The 16,922-nt window shown below is 26.0% G+C and overlaps 1 protein-coding gene across 2 annotated transcripts; it reads right to left on the bottom strand.

Annotated features, from left to right (window-relative positions):
• Positions 1-9,967: 9,967 nt before the first annotated feature.
• On the bottom strand, positions 9,968-15,916 carry LOC114181142. 2 transcript variants are annotated; one of them, XM_028067501.1, is made up of 6 exons: positions 15,181-15,916; positions 11,828-12,045; positions 11,499-11,739; positions 11,304-11,389; positions 10,964-11,055; positions 9,968-10,613 (listed from the first exon to the last, which is right to left on the bottom strand). In XM_028067501.1, exons 1-6 carry the CDS (start codon positions 15,322-15,324, stop codon positions 10,342-10,344), a joined length of 1,053 nt encoding a protein of 350 aa, XP_027923302.1. In that variant the 5' UTR covers positions 15,325-15,916; the 3' UTR covers positions 9,968-10,341. The 2 variants fall into 2 exon arrangements, with proteins under 2 accessions (XP_027923302.1, XP_027923303.1); XM_028067502.1 differs by having other exon boundaries at positions 11,828-12,012.
• Positions 15,917-16,922: the final 1,006 nt, after the last annotated feature.

Below are 16,922 nucleotides of genomic sequence, written 5' to 3'. Positions count from 1 at the left end.
CCAAATATTGCCTTTTGGCCACAGCTTTTAACCATTTTTCATTCACCTTTTCTTTCATCATCCATGAACAACATCACATGTTTGTCACAAATCTCTAATTTTACCATGGATTTTCAAAGATCTTGAAATGGAGAATATGATTAGAAAACAAGAAAATTTAATTCTTATTTTGTTAATTCTATTACACATTTTTTTTAATTTTTCTGTGTTTTACCGTTCATCGTTAATAGGAGACGAGTATAATAAGTAATGAAAAAGTTGAAGAAAAATGCGGATACAAAAAGATGATGAAATGGTTATAGAGTTTATATTTTTTTTTTTCACAATTTTTCCTCCTCAGTGTTTATATAATTTACCTTTTTCAAAATTTCTAGGCAACTTATTATTTGCATTATGATTTAAAAACTTTAGTATACTCTAACTTTTAGAAAGATATACATATTTTATTATTAAATTATTTATTTAGTAAATGGCATTTTAAGTATTACTTCTTCAAGGAAATAAAATTCAGATTTAGTCTTTTTGGTCACTTTAGGAATTGGTCCATGTACAGAAGAAAAAAGAATTCAAAGTTTTAGTTCAGAATAATCTCTTAATATAAAATGGTCTTAATTGTCGTGTTCTTTCTTAATTCCATCAACTTAAGGTACTAATCATTAGAATAATGAAGTAATCTCTGAACAATGATTGGAAATAGACCCTTATGGAAATAAAAGTTACCTTTTCAAGAAAAGATGCTTTCGGAAGTGCAAGAAGTGGTTTCTTGAGATGGTAAGTTCTAAATAATTAAATCAATTTAGTTTAATTAAATTTTTTCGCATTAAAAAAAATAATGTTATTTTAACCTATTTTTTTACTCATTTTTATCTCATCATCACTTCAATTACTATTAGATCATCACATCACATTACATTATTAAAAAAAGATTAAATATGTTTTTGGTCCCTCAAGTTTAAGTGAATTTTGAAATTAGTCCCTCATCAAAACTTTGTACCAATTTAGTCCTCCATCTTTCAAAATGCGTGAATTTAGTCATTTTAACCAAATTTTGTTAAGTTTATCTGACGTTTCAAACACATTTCATTATAGTATTTAAGTTAACATTAAAGCAAAAATGTGTCAAACAGTGTAAATAATTTAAATACTATCACGAAATACGCTTGAAACGTCAGATAAACTTAACAAAATTTGGTTAAAAGGACTAAATTCATGCATTTTGAAAGATGAAGGATTAAATTGGTCAAAAATTTTGATAAGAGACTAATTTCAAATTTCGCTGAAACTTAAGGGACCAAAAAACATATTTAACCCTTAAAAAAATAATCAAAACAGATGATTTAATGATAATTGAAATGATAGATTAAAAGTGGGTAAAAAAAATGAGTTAAATATCATAATTCTTCAAAAAAATTATCTTAAATGGATTCCTTAAAAAGAAAAAAGAAATAGCTTAAATGAAGCATGCTCTAACAAAAATTTTTCTTTTACTACAAAGAGATTAAATCTTAAAATACAAATATAAAAATAGTTCACAAGCAATCTACAGTAACAAATGCATTTTTTTATGAAAAAAAGAAGAAGAAAGGGTGTAGTGAAAGATAATATTCATAGGAACTTTCATTGCATAAAATTCGTTTGAATAATGTACTTTCTACAGAAGTTTTCAACACATTAAGGTTTTTATTTTAGTTCACTATGTTTAGATAAAAAAAATCGAAGGATAATTATTTTCATAAAAATATTAAATATTGTATAAAAAATATATTATCTAAAGATAAAATTAACAATATAGAAATTTATAACAATTATTTGATTAATTAAAATTACATGATTTTAAATTATATCTAAATGTAAGAATTAATAATTTTGCATATTATTTATACCATGCTAATATATTTTCTTTTTATACATTTTTATAACATTTAATTAGAGCATCATTTATTTTCATTAAAGTTAATCATTTATTTTATTTTATGTTGTTTCAAGTCTTTTGGTTTTCCGATATATTGAATACTTTTATATTATTTAAGAGTTAAGATAGAAAATAATTTAAATATATATTTTTCTTTTAATTTCAAATAAGATCATCATTATGATTTTTTTTCTTCTTATAATTCTTAAATGTGTCTTTTAATAATAAAATTGTATTTTAAATTTTAAAAAATATTTAAATATAATAATTAACCCTAATTATCTTAAGGAATTTAGGACCAGAATAATTATAAAAAAAGTTTCAAAATTCTTACAATGACTATTTGTTAGAGTAAAAAAAAAACTATCATTAATACTTTGCAAGTAACTGTCTTGAATTCATTTTTTTCCCATTGACTCTTGTTGTTCAATGATATTTTTATTCCAGCTTATTATTTTGTAAATATATTAACACCTTAATACAAAAAAGAATTACGCACTAACAATAATGTAGTTTTACAATGTGATCTCAAGACAAATAATAACTTAAGATAAGTTTATTAACTTTTAATAGTGTTGGGATGAAAACAAAAAATTATTTTACATAGTCTAGAATCATTAAACTCTAATGTTAGTAAAATATTTCCATTCAATGTCAATATTAAATATTTTATATGCAATGATGTTTTAATAATATTTTCATTGAATGTCATTTTAAATATTGTTAACTTTAAACATAAATTTTATATTTATAGATCTTTATTTGTTATTTAATTATAGTCCCACTAAATACCACAACTACTGGTGCTATGTGCCATTTAGATTTCATTTAATATGTGGCCATTTATCTATCATTTTTCAATTTTTATATCTTTTACTCAATTTTTTCAAGTTTTGACAGATTCCAGATTATTTTTTATGGTCAAAGACTTCCCACCAGGTCAATTCTTAGACTTGCTGCTCTTTTCAAAATATAAAAAGTTATATAAAGAAAATAGTATTGACCATATATTAATCATTTTAATATTTTAATATATAACTCTACTTTCATTAAATTTATTATGAAAAATATGTTAGCAACAAGAAAATAAAAATAAAGAAGAAAAAAATGATACAAAAAATCTAATGTAGTTCAACGTATATTGTGTATGTCTACGTCCACAACTATACTAGAAAATATTTTTATTTCTGGTGTATCTTAAGTTTTACGTAAGATCTCTTATATAATCAAATAAAAAAACATATCACATTTCACAAATCTAACATGCATAACATTCCTCTGTAGTTTTAGCTCGAGACTTTTTAATTAATGTCTCTAAAATGATTGTCCAAAGAGTGAAGTCTCAAAATTGGATCTAATAGCCATTTGAACATTTAATCTGTGAAATTTTACTTATGTCTATTGCTGAACTTATTCAGTTAAATTTCTATTTAACTATAAACATAACTTCTTAAACTCATCAAATTCTAAGAATACTTCTAAGTGAATGAAAACTGTTTTATGAGTATAAAATCATACTTTCCCTGTCAAAACTATAAAACTAAGATGTGATATTTTTCCATGCATGAATGAAGCCAAAATAACTTAAATCACTTCTAAATGAATAACAACAATATAAAAATGAGCCTTTCTCTATCAAATCAATAATATTCTTTTAATAAATTTTTTTTCTGAATACAAAATCTTATAAAATAAAACCTATCCAAACATTTTGCGAGAAGGGAAAAAGAAAGTAGTCTTTTCGCATGCATCAAACTGAATAACTAAAGTCAGTTCATTTTGATAAAATGGAGAATGAAACTATTAAACAAAGGATTTTGATGCATGTTTCAAATTTTTGATATATTTAAGTATTCCAACTATAAAAATAAATATATAATTTTTTTAAGTTAATGAAGTTAATTTTTTTAGATTTGTTAAGTGATGTTTAAAATGATTTTTAAGTTAGAAATTATTAAAACAATCTAAATAATTCAAACGTTATTCTCGTACGTGTTTGATACATAAAAAAAATTTAATTATATTAATTTTTAAAAAAAATTTAAGAATTAAATTATATCAAATTAAAATAAAAATTAATTTAATTTTGTGTCAAAATTTAGAAAATAAAAACACATTTAACTTGTTAAACAAAATATAATAACAATGAAACCCTAATTTCAACCATATCATGACAGTAACAATCATCATGCGCATTTGGAAAGAGACCAAATCCTAATTTTAGGAATATATATGCATTATAATCTACAAAATTCTAGAATAGACTGAACTCTCTCTCTCTATATATGGAAAATTTGTGAAAAATAAATCAACTTGATTTTCTAAAATTATGTCTACTACTTTTATTCTGAATTCAGTATTAAATATCTTTGCATTAGTGATGTTATTTCTTTCAATATTTAGAATGTGTTTATAATTTTTTTATATTAAATCCTAAATGGTATTATTGAAAGGATTGGTTTTCCTACTCTAATATAAAATGTGTAAAATAAATTAAAGAGAGAAAATTAAATTTATATATGCAGATTAGTTTTCGATGTTTTAGAGGATAATAGTTATGTCTAAGTTAAGAAGTGAGAATAATATTTTATTAAGTGGAGTACCATGAAAGAGAAGTTCAAGTTTTTTCTGCTTTGGGTTTTAGAAAAAAAAGATTATTATTATTGACTTGATCCTAAATTTTTGTTGATTTTGTTCAGGTCCTCATATTTTTTGTTGGTTTAATTTAGTACCCTAATTATTTAAAAAGGTTCAATTTGATTCTTTTCGTTAAGTTAGAGTTAACACCAAGTACAAAACAGGTGTCAAGCTGTGAAATTTTTTATTTTTTTTTTATTTTTTTTAAATTTATAATCTGTCACATGTCAGGTTACTATCGTGCTACGTGGCAGTTTACAGTCATGACACGTGATAGTGGTAAAACTTGTTTTCAATTTAGTAATCTATTAATTTTTTGGTTCAATTTAGTACTCTTATTTTTTAAAACGATCTAATTTTTTTCTTTTCAATATGAGACCAAATTAGTAAATAAACTTAATTAGAACTTATATTATATACATGTTACAATAATTTTTTTTAATATATACATCAAATTACTTCACCTAAATACTCAAATTATTTTATTTTTTACATTTTTATTTTTATAATTTTTTACACTTATAAAAAGTAAAATAATTTGAATATTTAGCTGTAGTGATTTGATGTATGGATTCAAAACAATTATTTTAATATGTATATATAAGTTGTAATTAAACTTATTTATTAATTTGGTCTCAAATTGGAAAAGACAAAATTTGATCGTTTTAAAGAATTGGGATACTAAATTGAATAAAATTTTTTAATAAAGACTAAATTGAAAAGTAGTTTTATCACTGCCACGTGTCATGATTGTAAGGCACGACATTAACCTGACATGTTACAGTTTATAAATTTTTAGAAAAAAAAATTAAAAATTAGAAAAACAAATAAAAAATTTCACAACTTTACACGTGTCATGTATGAACACGGTGTTAACTCTAATTTAACGGATATGACTAAATTGAACTCTTTTAAATAATTGGACTACTAAATTGAACCAACCAAAAATATGAAAATCAAATTGAACTAAACAAAAAAGTTAGGAAACATAATTATACCAAAAAGAAAATAAGGAAAGTTTGGTAACGCAGCATATATGTAAATAGTAGTTAGGAAACTTTTTTTCAATTGTACCAGATCAATTTTCTTCTTTCTTTTCACATTTTTCCTTTTCCTAAACTTCATAGCCTAATCCCTCCATTGTTATAATCATGTTGTGACTCGAGATAATATGTAATTTTTTATGTTTCACTACCTAAACTACAAAGTTTGGAGTATTTGAAATTTTTTGTATTTTGTTTGTATTTGTAGAAGTTGACACAGATTTATTGTTTTTTTTTTATAGAAACATATACGAATTTGATTTCTCTTATTTTAGTATGAACTTTCCTAATTGAACTTATATACCTACTTAAAGTGTCTATGCTCGTCCATACAACTAATAAGTGCTTATAAGTTATATATAGCCTAAAGGTACTTTATTAAAAGATTTTTAATTCATTTGTTTAGCTTTTTAATTTGAGAATTTGTGATTTTCTCTCCTTTCACTTAATTTCAGATCTTTCTTTTTGTGTTATTTCTTCTTCATTGATGGGGAATTACTAAGTTTTGTATATGAATTGTGGAGGCTATGTATGTTGTCTCTGATTTTGAATTTGTAATCTATGACATTAATTTATGTCCCCACTTTAGAAATAAAATTAAGAATTACTTACATCTTCATTTAATAATTATATAAGGATTATATTAAATGATATTTTTATTTAGTTTAATTATGTTTTTAATTGAATTAAATAATTAAATTGATTAATTGAATTTGAATACTTAAAAAGTATGATAAGAGAGATTGAATGAATATTAAATATGTGAAGTGAGCTTTTATTCCCCAAATTTCATTTTCAATTCTTGAATTTTTGTAATCTCACTTTCCAATTCATAATACATTTAGAATCATTTTGTGTTGTTAAAAATAAATAATTTTAACTTATATAAATATAACTTTCAAATTTTTAACTTTTAAATTACTTAACCGGAAATGTTAAACATCATTTTTATCAATTTATAAAGAAAACTCATCTTTTTTATATAAACAATTTATTTTTTATTTTATTCTTTTAGATGAAATAATTTTATTTAAATTTTATTTTTTAAATTAAATTAATTATATCTACAATAATTAAAAACACATGTTAAAATGCATATATTTTCACTAATTAACAATAAGTAATTTTAAATTATATAATTTAGACCAGTGAAAACATATATATCGTGTCCACCTTTTGTTTATTACAGTAAAAATTTATTAAACTATAAAATAATTTTTATTAAAAATAATTATGAAAGTAAATAATTTATATAATTTTTTTATTATATAAACAATTAATTATTATAATTAATGATATGAAATTGAATTATTATAATAAAAATATTTTTTTATTATGAATAATGATTTAAATTAAAAAATATATCAAAGAATACAATTGAAAAAAATTGTGAATACAAAAAATATTAATCCTTCTTATATAATAGTATAAATATAATACTAAATTTTTATTTTCTATATTATATAATAAGAAAACTTAATAAAACTATTCAATCTAGAATCTTCTGGAGGGAGGAAATATTTTTTAACATTTTGTATAGTTATGGAGGTGTCGGAAGAAATTATGGAGTTGCAGAAGAAACCGCCTTAACTGAAATTGCGCGTTTTTGCATACCAACCTTTTCTTTACAAACTTATTTTTTTCTCTATGCATAATCACATTATATTAGTATACTATTTATTTTGGTGGAAATTATACAAGACTATACTTTTATTTGACTGGAATAAGTTTAATATACACAGTGAAAATCTCTTTCCCTCAATGAACATAAATTATTTTTTTAGTCCACCAAATTTGAGACAATTATAATTTTGATTATCCAAATTTAACAACCCTTAACTAAGTTACTTAATTTTTATAATAGAGTTAAATACGTCGTTGTTGTATCAAGTTTCAGTAAAATTTGAAATTAATTTATTTTTAAAATTTTTGACCAATTTAGTCTTTTATTTTTAAAAATGCGTGAATTTAGTCACTTTAACAAAATTTTATTAAGTTTATCCGACGTTTCAAGCATATTTCATGATAGTATTTGAATTATTTACATCGTTTGACACATTTCGTTTCAATGTTAACTCAATATTATCATAGAATGCGTTTAAAATGTCAAATAAACTTGACAAAATTTGGTAAAAATGACTAAATTCACGTATTTCTAAAGATAAAGAACTAAACTAGTATAAAATTTAGAAGAGAAACTAATTTCAAAATTCATTAAAACTTAAGGGACAAAAACATATTTAACCCTTTATAATACTACAAACTAGTTTAAGAACTTTTAACTATCAATTAATATTAAACTTTCAATTAACTTTTCCACCTTGAACCAATTTTCGCAAATACAATCTGAAACTTGAAAAGTTTTGATGAAATTAAAGAGTAGATAGATAACATGAATGAGACAAAGAAGTCATGGTTGTAGTTTGGCTATGAGCCACAATCGTCTTGACCAATAACATAGTGCCATTTTCCTTATTCCTAAGGTCTGGTGAACATGAATGACAGAGACAAATACCTTATTTTGATTTGATTTTCTTATATCATGTTCCTCATCTTGTCTAGTTTCAAATTAAAGAAATTTACATCCACAAAATCCACACACATGTCAAAGTGTCAATGATCCTACCCTCACGGATTAATGTTTCCTTCAAATTTAACAATGTCCTCGTCTTGTCATTCCTCAAAAAGATGGTAATTACGAAGAAAACTACCCTTTACTTTCCATTCTTTTGTAAGTGTTGATTTTCTTAGAAAAATATAAAGTTTGTTGATGTTTTTTGTTTAATTAATAATTTTGTTATATATTTAAGGTTTTTTATTTAATTGTTTTTTATATTTATTTTTTACTCGATTGAATTTTCACCGGCAACTTTTCGTTACTCTTTTGCAATTTTTTCCTTTGTTTTTCAACCACCATTTTCTTATTTATTTCTCTTGTATGATTTCTACGATTTATGGATTGTTGTCTATGATGCACGAATATAACATGTATATCGAATACGATACGTATTCGATATGTCAATACATTTATTTTAAAAATAATATGATATGATACGTGATATATACATATTGAAAATTGTACAATAATACTTAAAAACATGATAAATATATTATTGTTATTATGTAAATCTAAATTAAAACTATATGCATTGAAGTTATCGACATAAAAATGATATAAATTATGGTCAACATAAAAATATTATTATTTTATATATTAGATATTTCATTTATAAGTATCGGTAAAGTATCGAACACGGATACATGTCAAACACAAATACATGATCTAATTTAAAGTATCATAGATGATTGTTAAAATTTGAGTTGAAGTTGAATGTATATCGATTATTACTTACTTGAAATTTGAGTTTGTGAGAGATGCACATGATATGTCCGAGAAGGGTTTTGTTGGTATTTAGAAAAAAATTGAGTGAGATGGAATGGCTCATTATAGATGTGGAAGGAGGTGAAAGAGATAGAGTGAAGTTAAAGAAGATGGAAGGAGAAAACAAAAAACAAATAAGAGAAAAAGAATTCAAATGTAGAAGATAATAATGAGAAATGATACCTTTGAAAGATCACAATGATAGAAAAAACACATTGAGTTTCTTTTATTATTTTTAAATAAAGATTCAACTAAGAAACAAAATAAATGTAGAAAAATATTTTAAAATTATTGAAAAGACTAAAGAAAATAAAAGAGAAAAAAAAGAAAAAGTTATATTATTAAAATTCTAAATCAATTTATTAAAAGGAACAATTTTCTTAATAGTGAGACTAAAATAAAATAGAACTCATTACAACCATTTTATTAAAACTAAATGTAGTTTTTTAACTTAATCTTTTATTCTTTTATAAAATACACTTTCATTTTTTATAATACCTTTTAGAATGCACCAAATATAATATAAAACATAACATCATATTTCATTTTCGTACAATTTTTCTTTCAAATACTATCTTAATTTCTATAAAAGAATAATTAAATATAGTTTTATTACCTAAATTATGCTGAAATTTAATTTTGTTTGAAACTTAAATACATTTTAATTTTAAAACATAAAAAAAAGATGAATATAATTCTTATGTCGTTATATTTTTTAAATGTCAAATTTTCTCATTCATATTAAAACAAAAATATATTAAACGGTATAAATAATTTAAATAATGACATAAAACAAAATTTAACACATAAAGAATTAACGTAATTAAATTAAAAAAATTATATTGATCATTTTTAAAATTTGACGTCAAAATTTTAATTTAACGTAAAAATTTAAAGACTAAATACATGTTTAATCCTATTAAATTTTAAGAGTGATTGTTCTTTTCCTAGAGTGACGGTTTAACGATGGAAAGTGAATAAAATTACAAATCCTTTTAAAACTACCAATTGCATAAAGCAGCAAAATATACAAGATTGCAATTGATGAAAAGTTCGAAAAAAAAAAAAAAGGTATACAGTACAAGACATTTATGATAGTTCAGTTATCTAAAACAAACTGTTATAATCTTACTCAAAAAGAGTACTATTAAAAAAAAATGGTAGGTAAAAAACTCACCCCCTAAACAAAACTCTACATTCCATTTCCATGGGGTTATACACTCTGTTTTGAGATATAACTCCTCAGTTTGTGAATGTTTCCAGAATTGCTCTCCCAGGGGAACCATTTTTTCTTAGGCCGGTGTCAGAGTTCAGAGCCTAACAAAGTGATGTCAGTGAAGGATGAAGATGGTGATGGCTCAGCCAATTTACATGGTGGAATGTAATGTGAAGAAGTTGAAGTCATGGTGATGCACATTCAGCTGTTTCAACCAAGAGTCTGCTGCACTGTACAGACATGATATGCTCTCATTGTCATAAGGGTCAGTGTTTAGCCAAACATCTCCTTGCATTTTGTATGTTGCTAGTCCAAATGGAAGGAGTGAAATATCCTCACTTTTCTGTTTCTTGCACTTCTCTCCTTCGTTCAAACAGCATACATCATTCCCTATTTCCATGTCATCACACTCCATTGCACAATCTGCACACACATTTTATGAGATCACATTCAGGTTTCACAACATATTATGTCAACCAAAAACAAGCCAAGAACCTTAGGGGTTATGCAATGCTCATCATTGAGTTTCTCTGAGAAAAATGTTTAGAAATGAAATTGTGTGTAGCACTTACCTCTTCACATAGCTTTTAGAGGGAAATATAGTATAATCTACTCTTTTGCATGCTTATCTAATGATATATAGCTCATTTGAACACAATCAGATACTATAATATTTGAAAATACTGCATTCAGATGTGAACAATGAGATAAACCAGCAAACCTCAAAAATTTGAACTACAATTATTGATTGGAAAAACAAAAGATTGAGATACCTTCGAAAGATGATGAAAGGGTATGGTAAGTGAGGAAGCATGCTTCCAATTCCTTTTCATTGTTTCGGCTTGGGACAGTATAAATTGGGTACCTATTCAGTGATGAAAAATCAGTATAAACATGTATCTAATATGGGAATTAACAGAGGCTAATCATCTGATACAAAGTAACATAAACAAGATAAGATCAACTTTGCCATGAATTACAATAACAATAACAATAACAAAGTCTTATCCTACTACATGAGATCAACTACATTATCACATTACATGTTTTTAGTTCAGTTAAATACCAAATCTTCAGAAATCACATGTAACAAGAGCAACAAACTATGCTCACCAAGAAACGGCCATCCAACTTGCTGGGGAAAGATCCACACTCTTCAATGTCAGTAATGCAGGATGGGATCGAGCTAACTCATCAATCTGAAACATGAAAACCAAAAACAATGTTAACAGGTGAGTGTGGTGACATACAAATCCAAAAACATATGTTATTTCTATTGGTAAAAACTTATTCTTGACAAAAGAATACCTTCTCAGCAAGAGGAACCCTTGAGTAAGGAGAAGCCATCTCAGTGTACTGTAAGTAAAGGTAGCCAAGCTTGTTATCCCTTAGCCAGGAACCCTCTTGATCACAGCATGAATCCTCAGAAACATCCTCCCAAGATTTGCTGGAATTGTTACTCAATGATCTGGAAAGGTTATCACTTGAACTATCCTCACTCCATGAATCACTTTCAAATTCAACTCCATCGATATCCTCTCTCCGGTTGCTGCAAAACACAAAAGAGGAAAATCAATTACACCATTTTTTTGACATGTTTAGCATATACACACTAGGCCTTGTTGTCTCCCACATACCGAGATGCTGCAACAGACTTGTTGCTGTAGATTTGGATGGCAGATAGGTATGGAACATAGTACTGAGTCACAGTCTCACCATCCTCCAACATCACTGGAGTACCAGCACCATATGCACTCCATTCATAGTAGCAGTCCCAAAGGTCTTGCAGAGTGAAGTATTCAACTTTCTCCTTGCCAAGAGGCTGCCAGAGGGGATTTAGATCATTAAAGCAGCTCTGCAAATTACATGATAAAAGCAGAGAAAATTAAGGATACCAATCACCAGGTAATGGTCCTTCTTCCTTCTAATAAATTAATGAATAGCAATGTTTCTTAATTGAAACACATCCACCACTAACTAACACAATTTCATTTCCTCCAATCTCTTAGACTATAAACAAAATAGTTTATTACAAGAGGACAACTAATGCAAGAGTAAAACGGTACATACACTGAATATGTAAATGATTTCACACTGTTAATCTATAACAAACAGTTATGGACAGTAAATTTGTTCACTTTTAAAATAGCAGTAACAGCTTGAAAAGCATAGGTGTTGGTTGGTAGCACCTAGTATATTCCAGAAAACCTTGTTTTCTTTTTCTTTCCATCATTTGTCTCCCTTCTGGAAAGCCAAAAAGCATTGACTGATCCTAGAAACAGCAGATGCTGATGGAAAACCACTCAATAAATGACATTGTAAGAATGTGGCCAACTTTGAAATGGGAAGTAGGAAAATCCCAGAGGACATATCTTTCTCAGTAATAGGTTGTCACAAATAATGAACGATTATAATACTCCTACGTACATTTTTTCACGAGACAACCAATGAAAACTATTGGCTTGAGCCCACAAAATGTGCAATGACCAATTTCCCCGTCACATACGACACATGATGAAAAGTAGAAGCAGCCACAAACACATACTCATCTCATTAATGAAAATCGATGGTTTTATCTCAAAAGTTTGGCTCTTGTCCCTTGAACCACATGCCAAGATTGAAGAATAAACCTATATTTATATTTTCTCTCTAGTCAAATCAAGTATCGTAATTTCCCCATAAAACCATCTTGACTACGAACAATTACCCATAGTTCATGCCTAAACAAGACAAAAGCCACCAGAATCCCTTCAGAAATATATCAGATTTTCAGATTCTGTATGATCCCTCTTTCTGAAAAATTGTAAAGTAAAAAAAAAAAAAAACTGGAATCAATAAAAAATTGCATTCCTATTCTAGATTTTTTGAATTTTCTAACCAAAGAATGATTAGGGGGTAAGTGTCATCAAATTTGAATCCTACAAGAAAAGTATATAAAAAATGCCTAATTAGTTATTTACTTTTCATTTTTTTCAAACTAAATTACGGAAAGGATAACAACAACGGGGACTCTCGTATCCACCTATGAAGACTAATCTCACTCAACTGGGTAAGAAAAAACATAAATAATTAATGAAAGTTGTAAGAAAAAAAGAACTTATATTCTGACTTTTCTAAATTAAGAAAAATTAATAATTGAAAAAATAAAGTATTTGTCTTGAAGCAATAAAACTCTGGTGTCAATGTCAATCATGGTTGATTAAATAAAAATGACACGTGGACGAGGATTTTTCAAATGGCATCGAATGGATATTCCCTGACACATAACAAAGAGGGATTTACGACATCTTTTTAGCCATCCCACCCAAAGAACAAATCACGGGAAAATAATACAAAAAGAATTATAAAAAAATTAATAATAATTTAAATAAATAAATAAATATTGACTTATTTATTGATTGCCCATAACTCAATTGGCTCTAACACAATATTCTTTTTTATATATTAAGTATATAATAAACACCATATTAATGTTATTAATTTGATACAAACTTATTTCATCTTACAAATTTAATATCACAACTAATGAACAGTTACCATAAAATTCTTAAATGAAAGATGCTAAATTCATTAATGTCATACCAGGATAACAAATAACGCGTTTTTACATCTTTATTCAACACTCAAACAAAACACACATCAAAAAGTAACGGTGACCCCATATTAATATTTTTAAATAGAATAATTCTAAAATTGTCAGTATAAATAAATATAAAAAAAATCATTTAATTTTTATAATTAAGATCATACATGTAGAATTTTTTTTTCATTTTGATTATTACAAAATTTCAATGACGAAACAAATATATAGATAGTTCTTTTAAGAAAAAGACACCTATATTCTCAACTATTATCTGAGATCGGACTATGAAAGAACAAAACTACATCTTTATTTTTTTATTCTTTATCCACTTTTGGAAATTCCAATAACTAAATTAATTTGTTTTAAAAATAACTATACTTTCTCTCAATACTCATAAATGGGCGTGACAGGTACAAATATTCTGAGAACCGACAAAACAAAAGTTATACACACAATAGTAAGTTAAGGAAAAAGAAAATTTAATTTAAACTAAAATAAAATAAATACAAAAATAAACATATCCAAATTTTCAAATTTATAATATAAATTTAAAATAATAAAAAATCAATTAAATTAAATTATGATACATAAACATTTAATGACACTGTTTTTATATTTGTAATCTTCTAGATTTATTAATTTTTACTATTACTATAATTATGTTAAAAACATTCCAAAATAAAAAAAATGATGAAATTGTCTAAAATTATTAATGCAAAGTTATTAAATTTAATTTTAATTGAATAACATGTTAAAAAGTCAATGCAAAAAGTATTTATTCAGAGGGAAATATTAATTACTTATTTTTTTGAAGAATTTTTTTACTGAAATTCATCCATAAGGATAATATTGTTTTTATTTTATAATATTTAGCGGAGTTTCTCTCTCTTCATTTTATAATTTCAAGGGAAAAAAAATGTAAAAATGTGTTAACGTCTCTTCTGCAGTAACTCAAAATCAGTAGCATTTTTTTACATCTTATAAGAAATTAAAAAATATTTCACCCGCAATTTGATAGTTTGAAGAGGAAAAAGAATGTGTGAATGTCTCTTCTGCAAATCAAAATCAGTGACATTTTTGACATTTTATAAGAAATAAAAAAATATTTTACCCGCAATGATTCATTCAGATAAAAAAAAATGAGGGGAAAAGGAAACAATATAGAAATTGAAGAAAAATCCAAATAAATATTCCACTCTCTGCATATGGTAATTGCAGAAATTAAAAAAATACAAAAATAGATGAACACAAATGAACAAACAAACGCACCGTCCGATGAATCGGAAACAGAGAGAATCAATCAACCCAGAGAGATAAAGAATGCAACTTGAACACAACCCAGAGAATCAAAAGGAAAAAACAAAAATAAAAATTGAGAAATAAATAAAAAATAAATGAAACAAATACCTTCGGTAGAATCTGAGAAGGAACACGAGGAGTGACACATTGAAGGAAGCGTTGCAGGTTTGATGGCGAAGTTGCAGAGAAGCATGCGAAAGAAGAGGTTGAGAGAGAGGAGAAAGAATCGGAAGAGGTGACGGAAGAGGGCATTGTCGTTTGTGAGTGATTTTCACGAGAAAGTGAGAGAAAATGCAGAGAAAAGCAGAGATGGAGCAAATGGGGTTTAAGGAAGCTCTCAGGTCTCACTCATTGTGAACAAGAGGGTGGTGACACGGAAAACACGAAAGATCATATTTTTATTTTGGGTTATGGTGTTCAATCAAACAAGGTGACCTCTGCAACTACTAGATTTGGAACATTTTTCATGGAAAGAGGAAAATAAATCTGTGAAATTGAAAGGGATGGAGAATACTGACAAAGTGCACCCACTCAATATTTAAAGCTGGGAAATGCAAGATGTAATTGATTGACACTTCTGGGTTTTATAAATGCTCCATGAAACTAAAAAAGGTTGAAGTTTTTTTATGGTATGGAGAATTTGGAGTTGCAGAGGAAAAAGAAAGGGAAAGAAAAGAGAAAATGTAACTGGTTTTGGTATTAATTGAGGGATAAGAGAAACGGATTTTGGGGGGTTTTGTTCTGATTGTTGTGTTGACAAAAGTGACATAGGAAGAGAAGATTTATAGAGAGAGAAAGAGAGATTGTGTGAGAGAAAGAGGAAAAAACGAAACAGGAAAAGGAGAGAGAAAGAAAGAGAGAGTGATGAAGAGAGTACGTGATGGCGCGTCGCGGTGGCGATTGGGAGAGAGTTCGCTTCGCCGCGTGTTAAGGTTTAAGTGTTGTCAGTACTTTTTTTTTTTTAATTTAACTCAGAACTAAAGAATTTTAATTTTATTATTTTATTATGTTTTCAAAATATATAATTTTGAGAAATTTCTTATACCAATAGAATATCCTGTTTCTATGAATATTTTATATCAATTTTTATCTTGATTGTACTTTACCTTTTTTAAAGAAAGGTTAATTGAATGGTTTTTGTCGTTTTATAGAATTTTTTTCTTAATTTACTTCTATTATGCTAATATTTTTATTTTTATAAGAATGTATAAAAGTAATGTATTTATTGAGAGGGTGTGATTACTTGAACATTTTAGGTGTAACATTAACATGAACAGAGCTATATAAATCGCAACTTTTTTTTATACCTAAACTGGAAATTTTATATTGTGATGATCATTATAGTTTCAAGAAAGTATATAAGTTTAAAAGTTTCAGTTATGGCTAAGTAATTAATGTGTTATTAATTATCATATTATATTTATTAATAACTTTATTTATTATTTTTATTCCGATTAATGACATTAATCAGTTATTAATTCAACATTTTTGTACTTTTCTTGAAATTTTTGAGAATTCAAAATTTCTGTCCGTATTTTTTATTTGTAAGATTTTGGGTCCAACATGATACACGTGTCGAATATCTTTTGGGATAAGATGAGTGGGGTCTTAGATTTTTTTAATGGAAATAAATTTAATACAGTAATATATATTTAATTATTTGTTCTTTTCTCCATTCTCTGTAAGAGAAATGGTGCATACTGTAAAAAGCAGAGCCATAATTGAATCTGATGGTGATGATGATGAAGATGAGTAGTCATAAAATTCGTTTTCTGGATTTATCATTATCCACAAATACAAATTCTATAATGATGGCTCATTTTCTATCAAATATAGTACCTGAATTATTA

Source organism: Vigna unguiculata, chromosome 4 (assembly GCF_004118075.2).
Source record: "Vigna unguiculata cultivar IT97K-499-35 chromosome 4, ASM411807v1, whole genome shotgun sequence".
NCBI classification, from domain to species: domain Eukaryota; kingdom Viridiplantae; phylum Streptophyta; class Magnoliopsida; order Fabales; family Fabaceae; genus Vigna; species Vigna unguiculata.
Note: the sequence above shows the minus strand (reverse complement) of the source record. Positions and strands in the feature narration are given on the sequence as shown.

Excerpts from the sequence above, each read along its gene's own strand:
- LOC114181142 (XM_028067501.1), bottom strand. The coding sequence starts at position 15,324 with ATGCCCTCTTCCGTCACCTCTTCCGATTCTTTCTCCTCTCTCTCAACC. Across the intron at positions 11,740-11,827 it reads AAGTCTGTTGCAGCATCTCG|CAACCGGAGAGAGGATATCG; the intron begins GTATGTGGGAGA and ends TGTGTTTTGCAG. Across the intron at positions 11,056-11,303 it reads AGTTGGATGGCCGTTTCTTG|GTACCCAATTTATACTGTCC; the intron begins GTGAGCATAGTT and ends ATCACTGAATAG.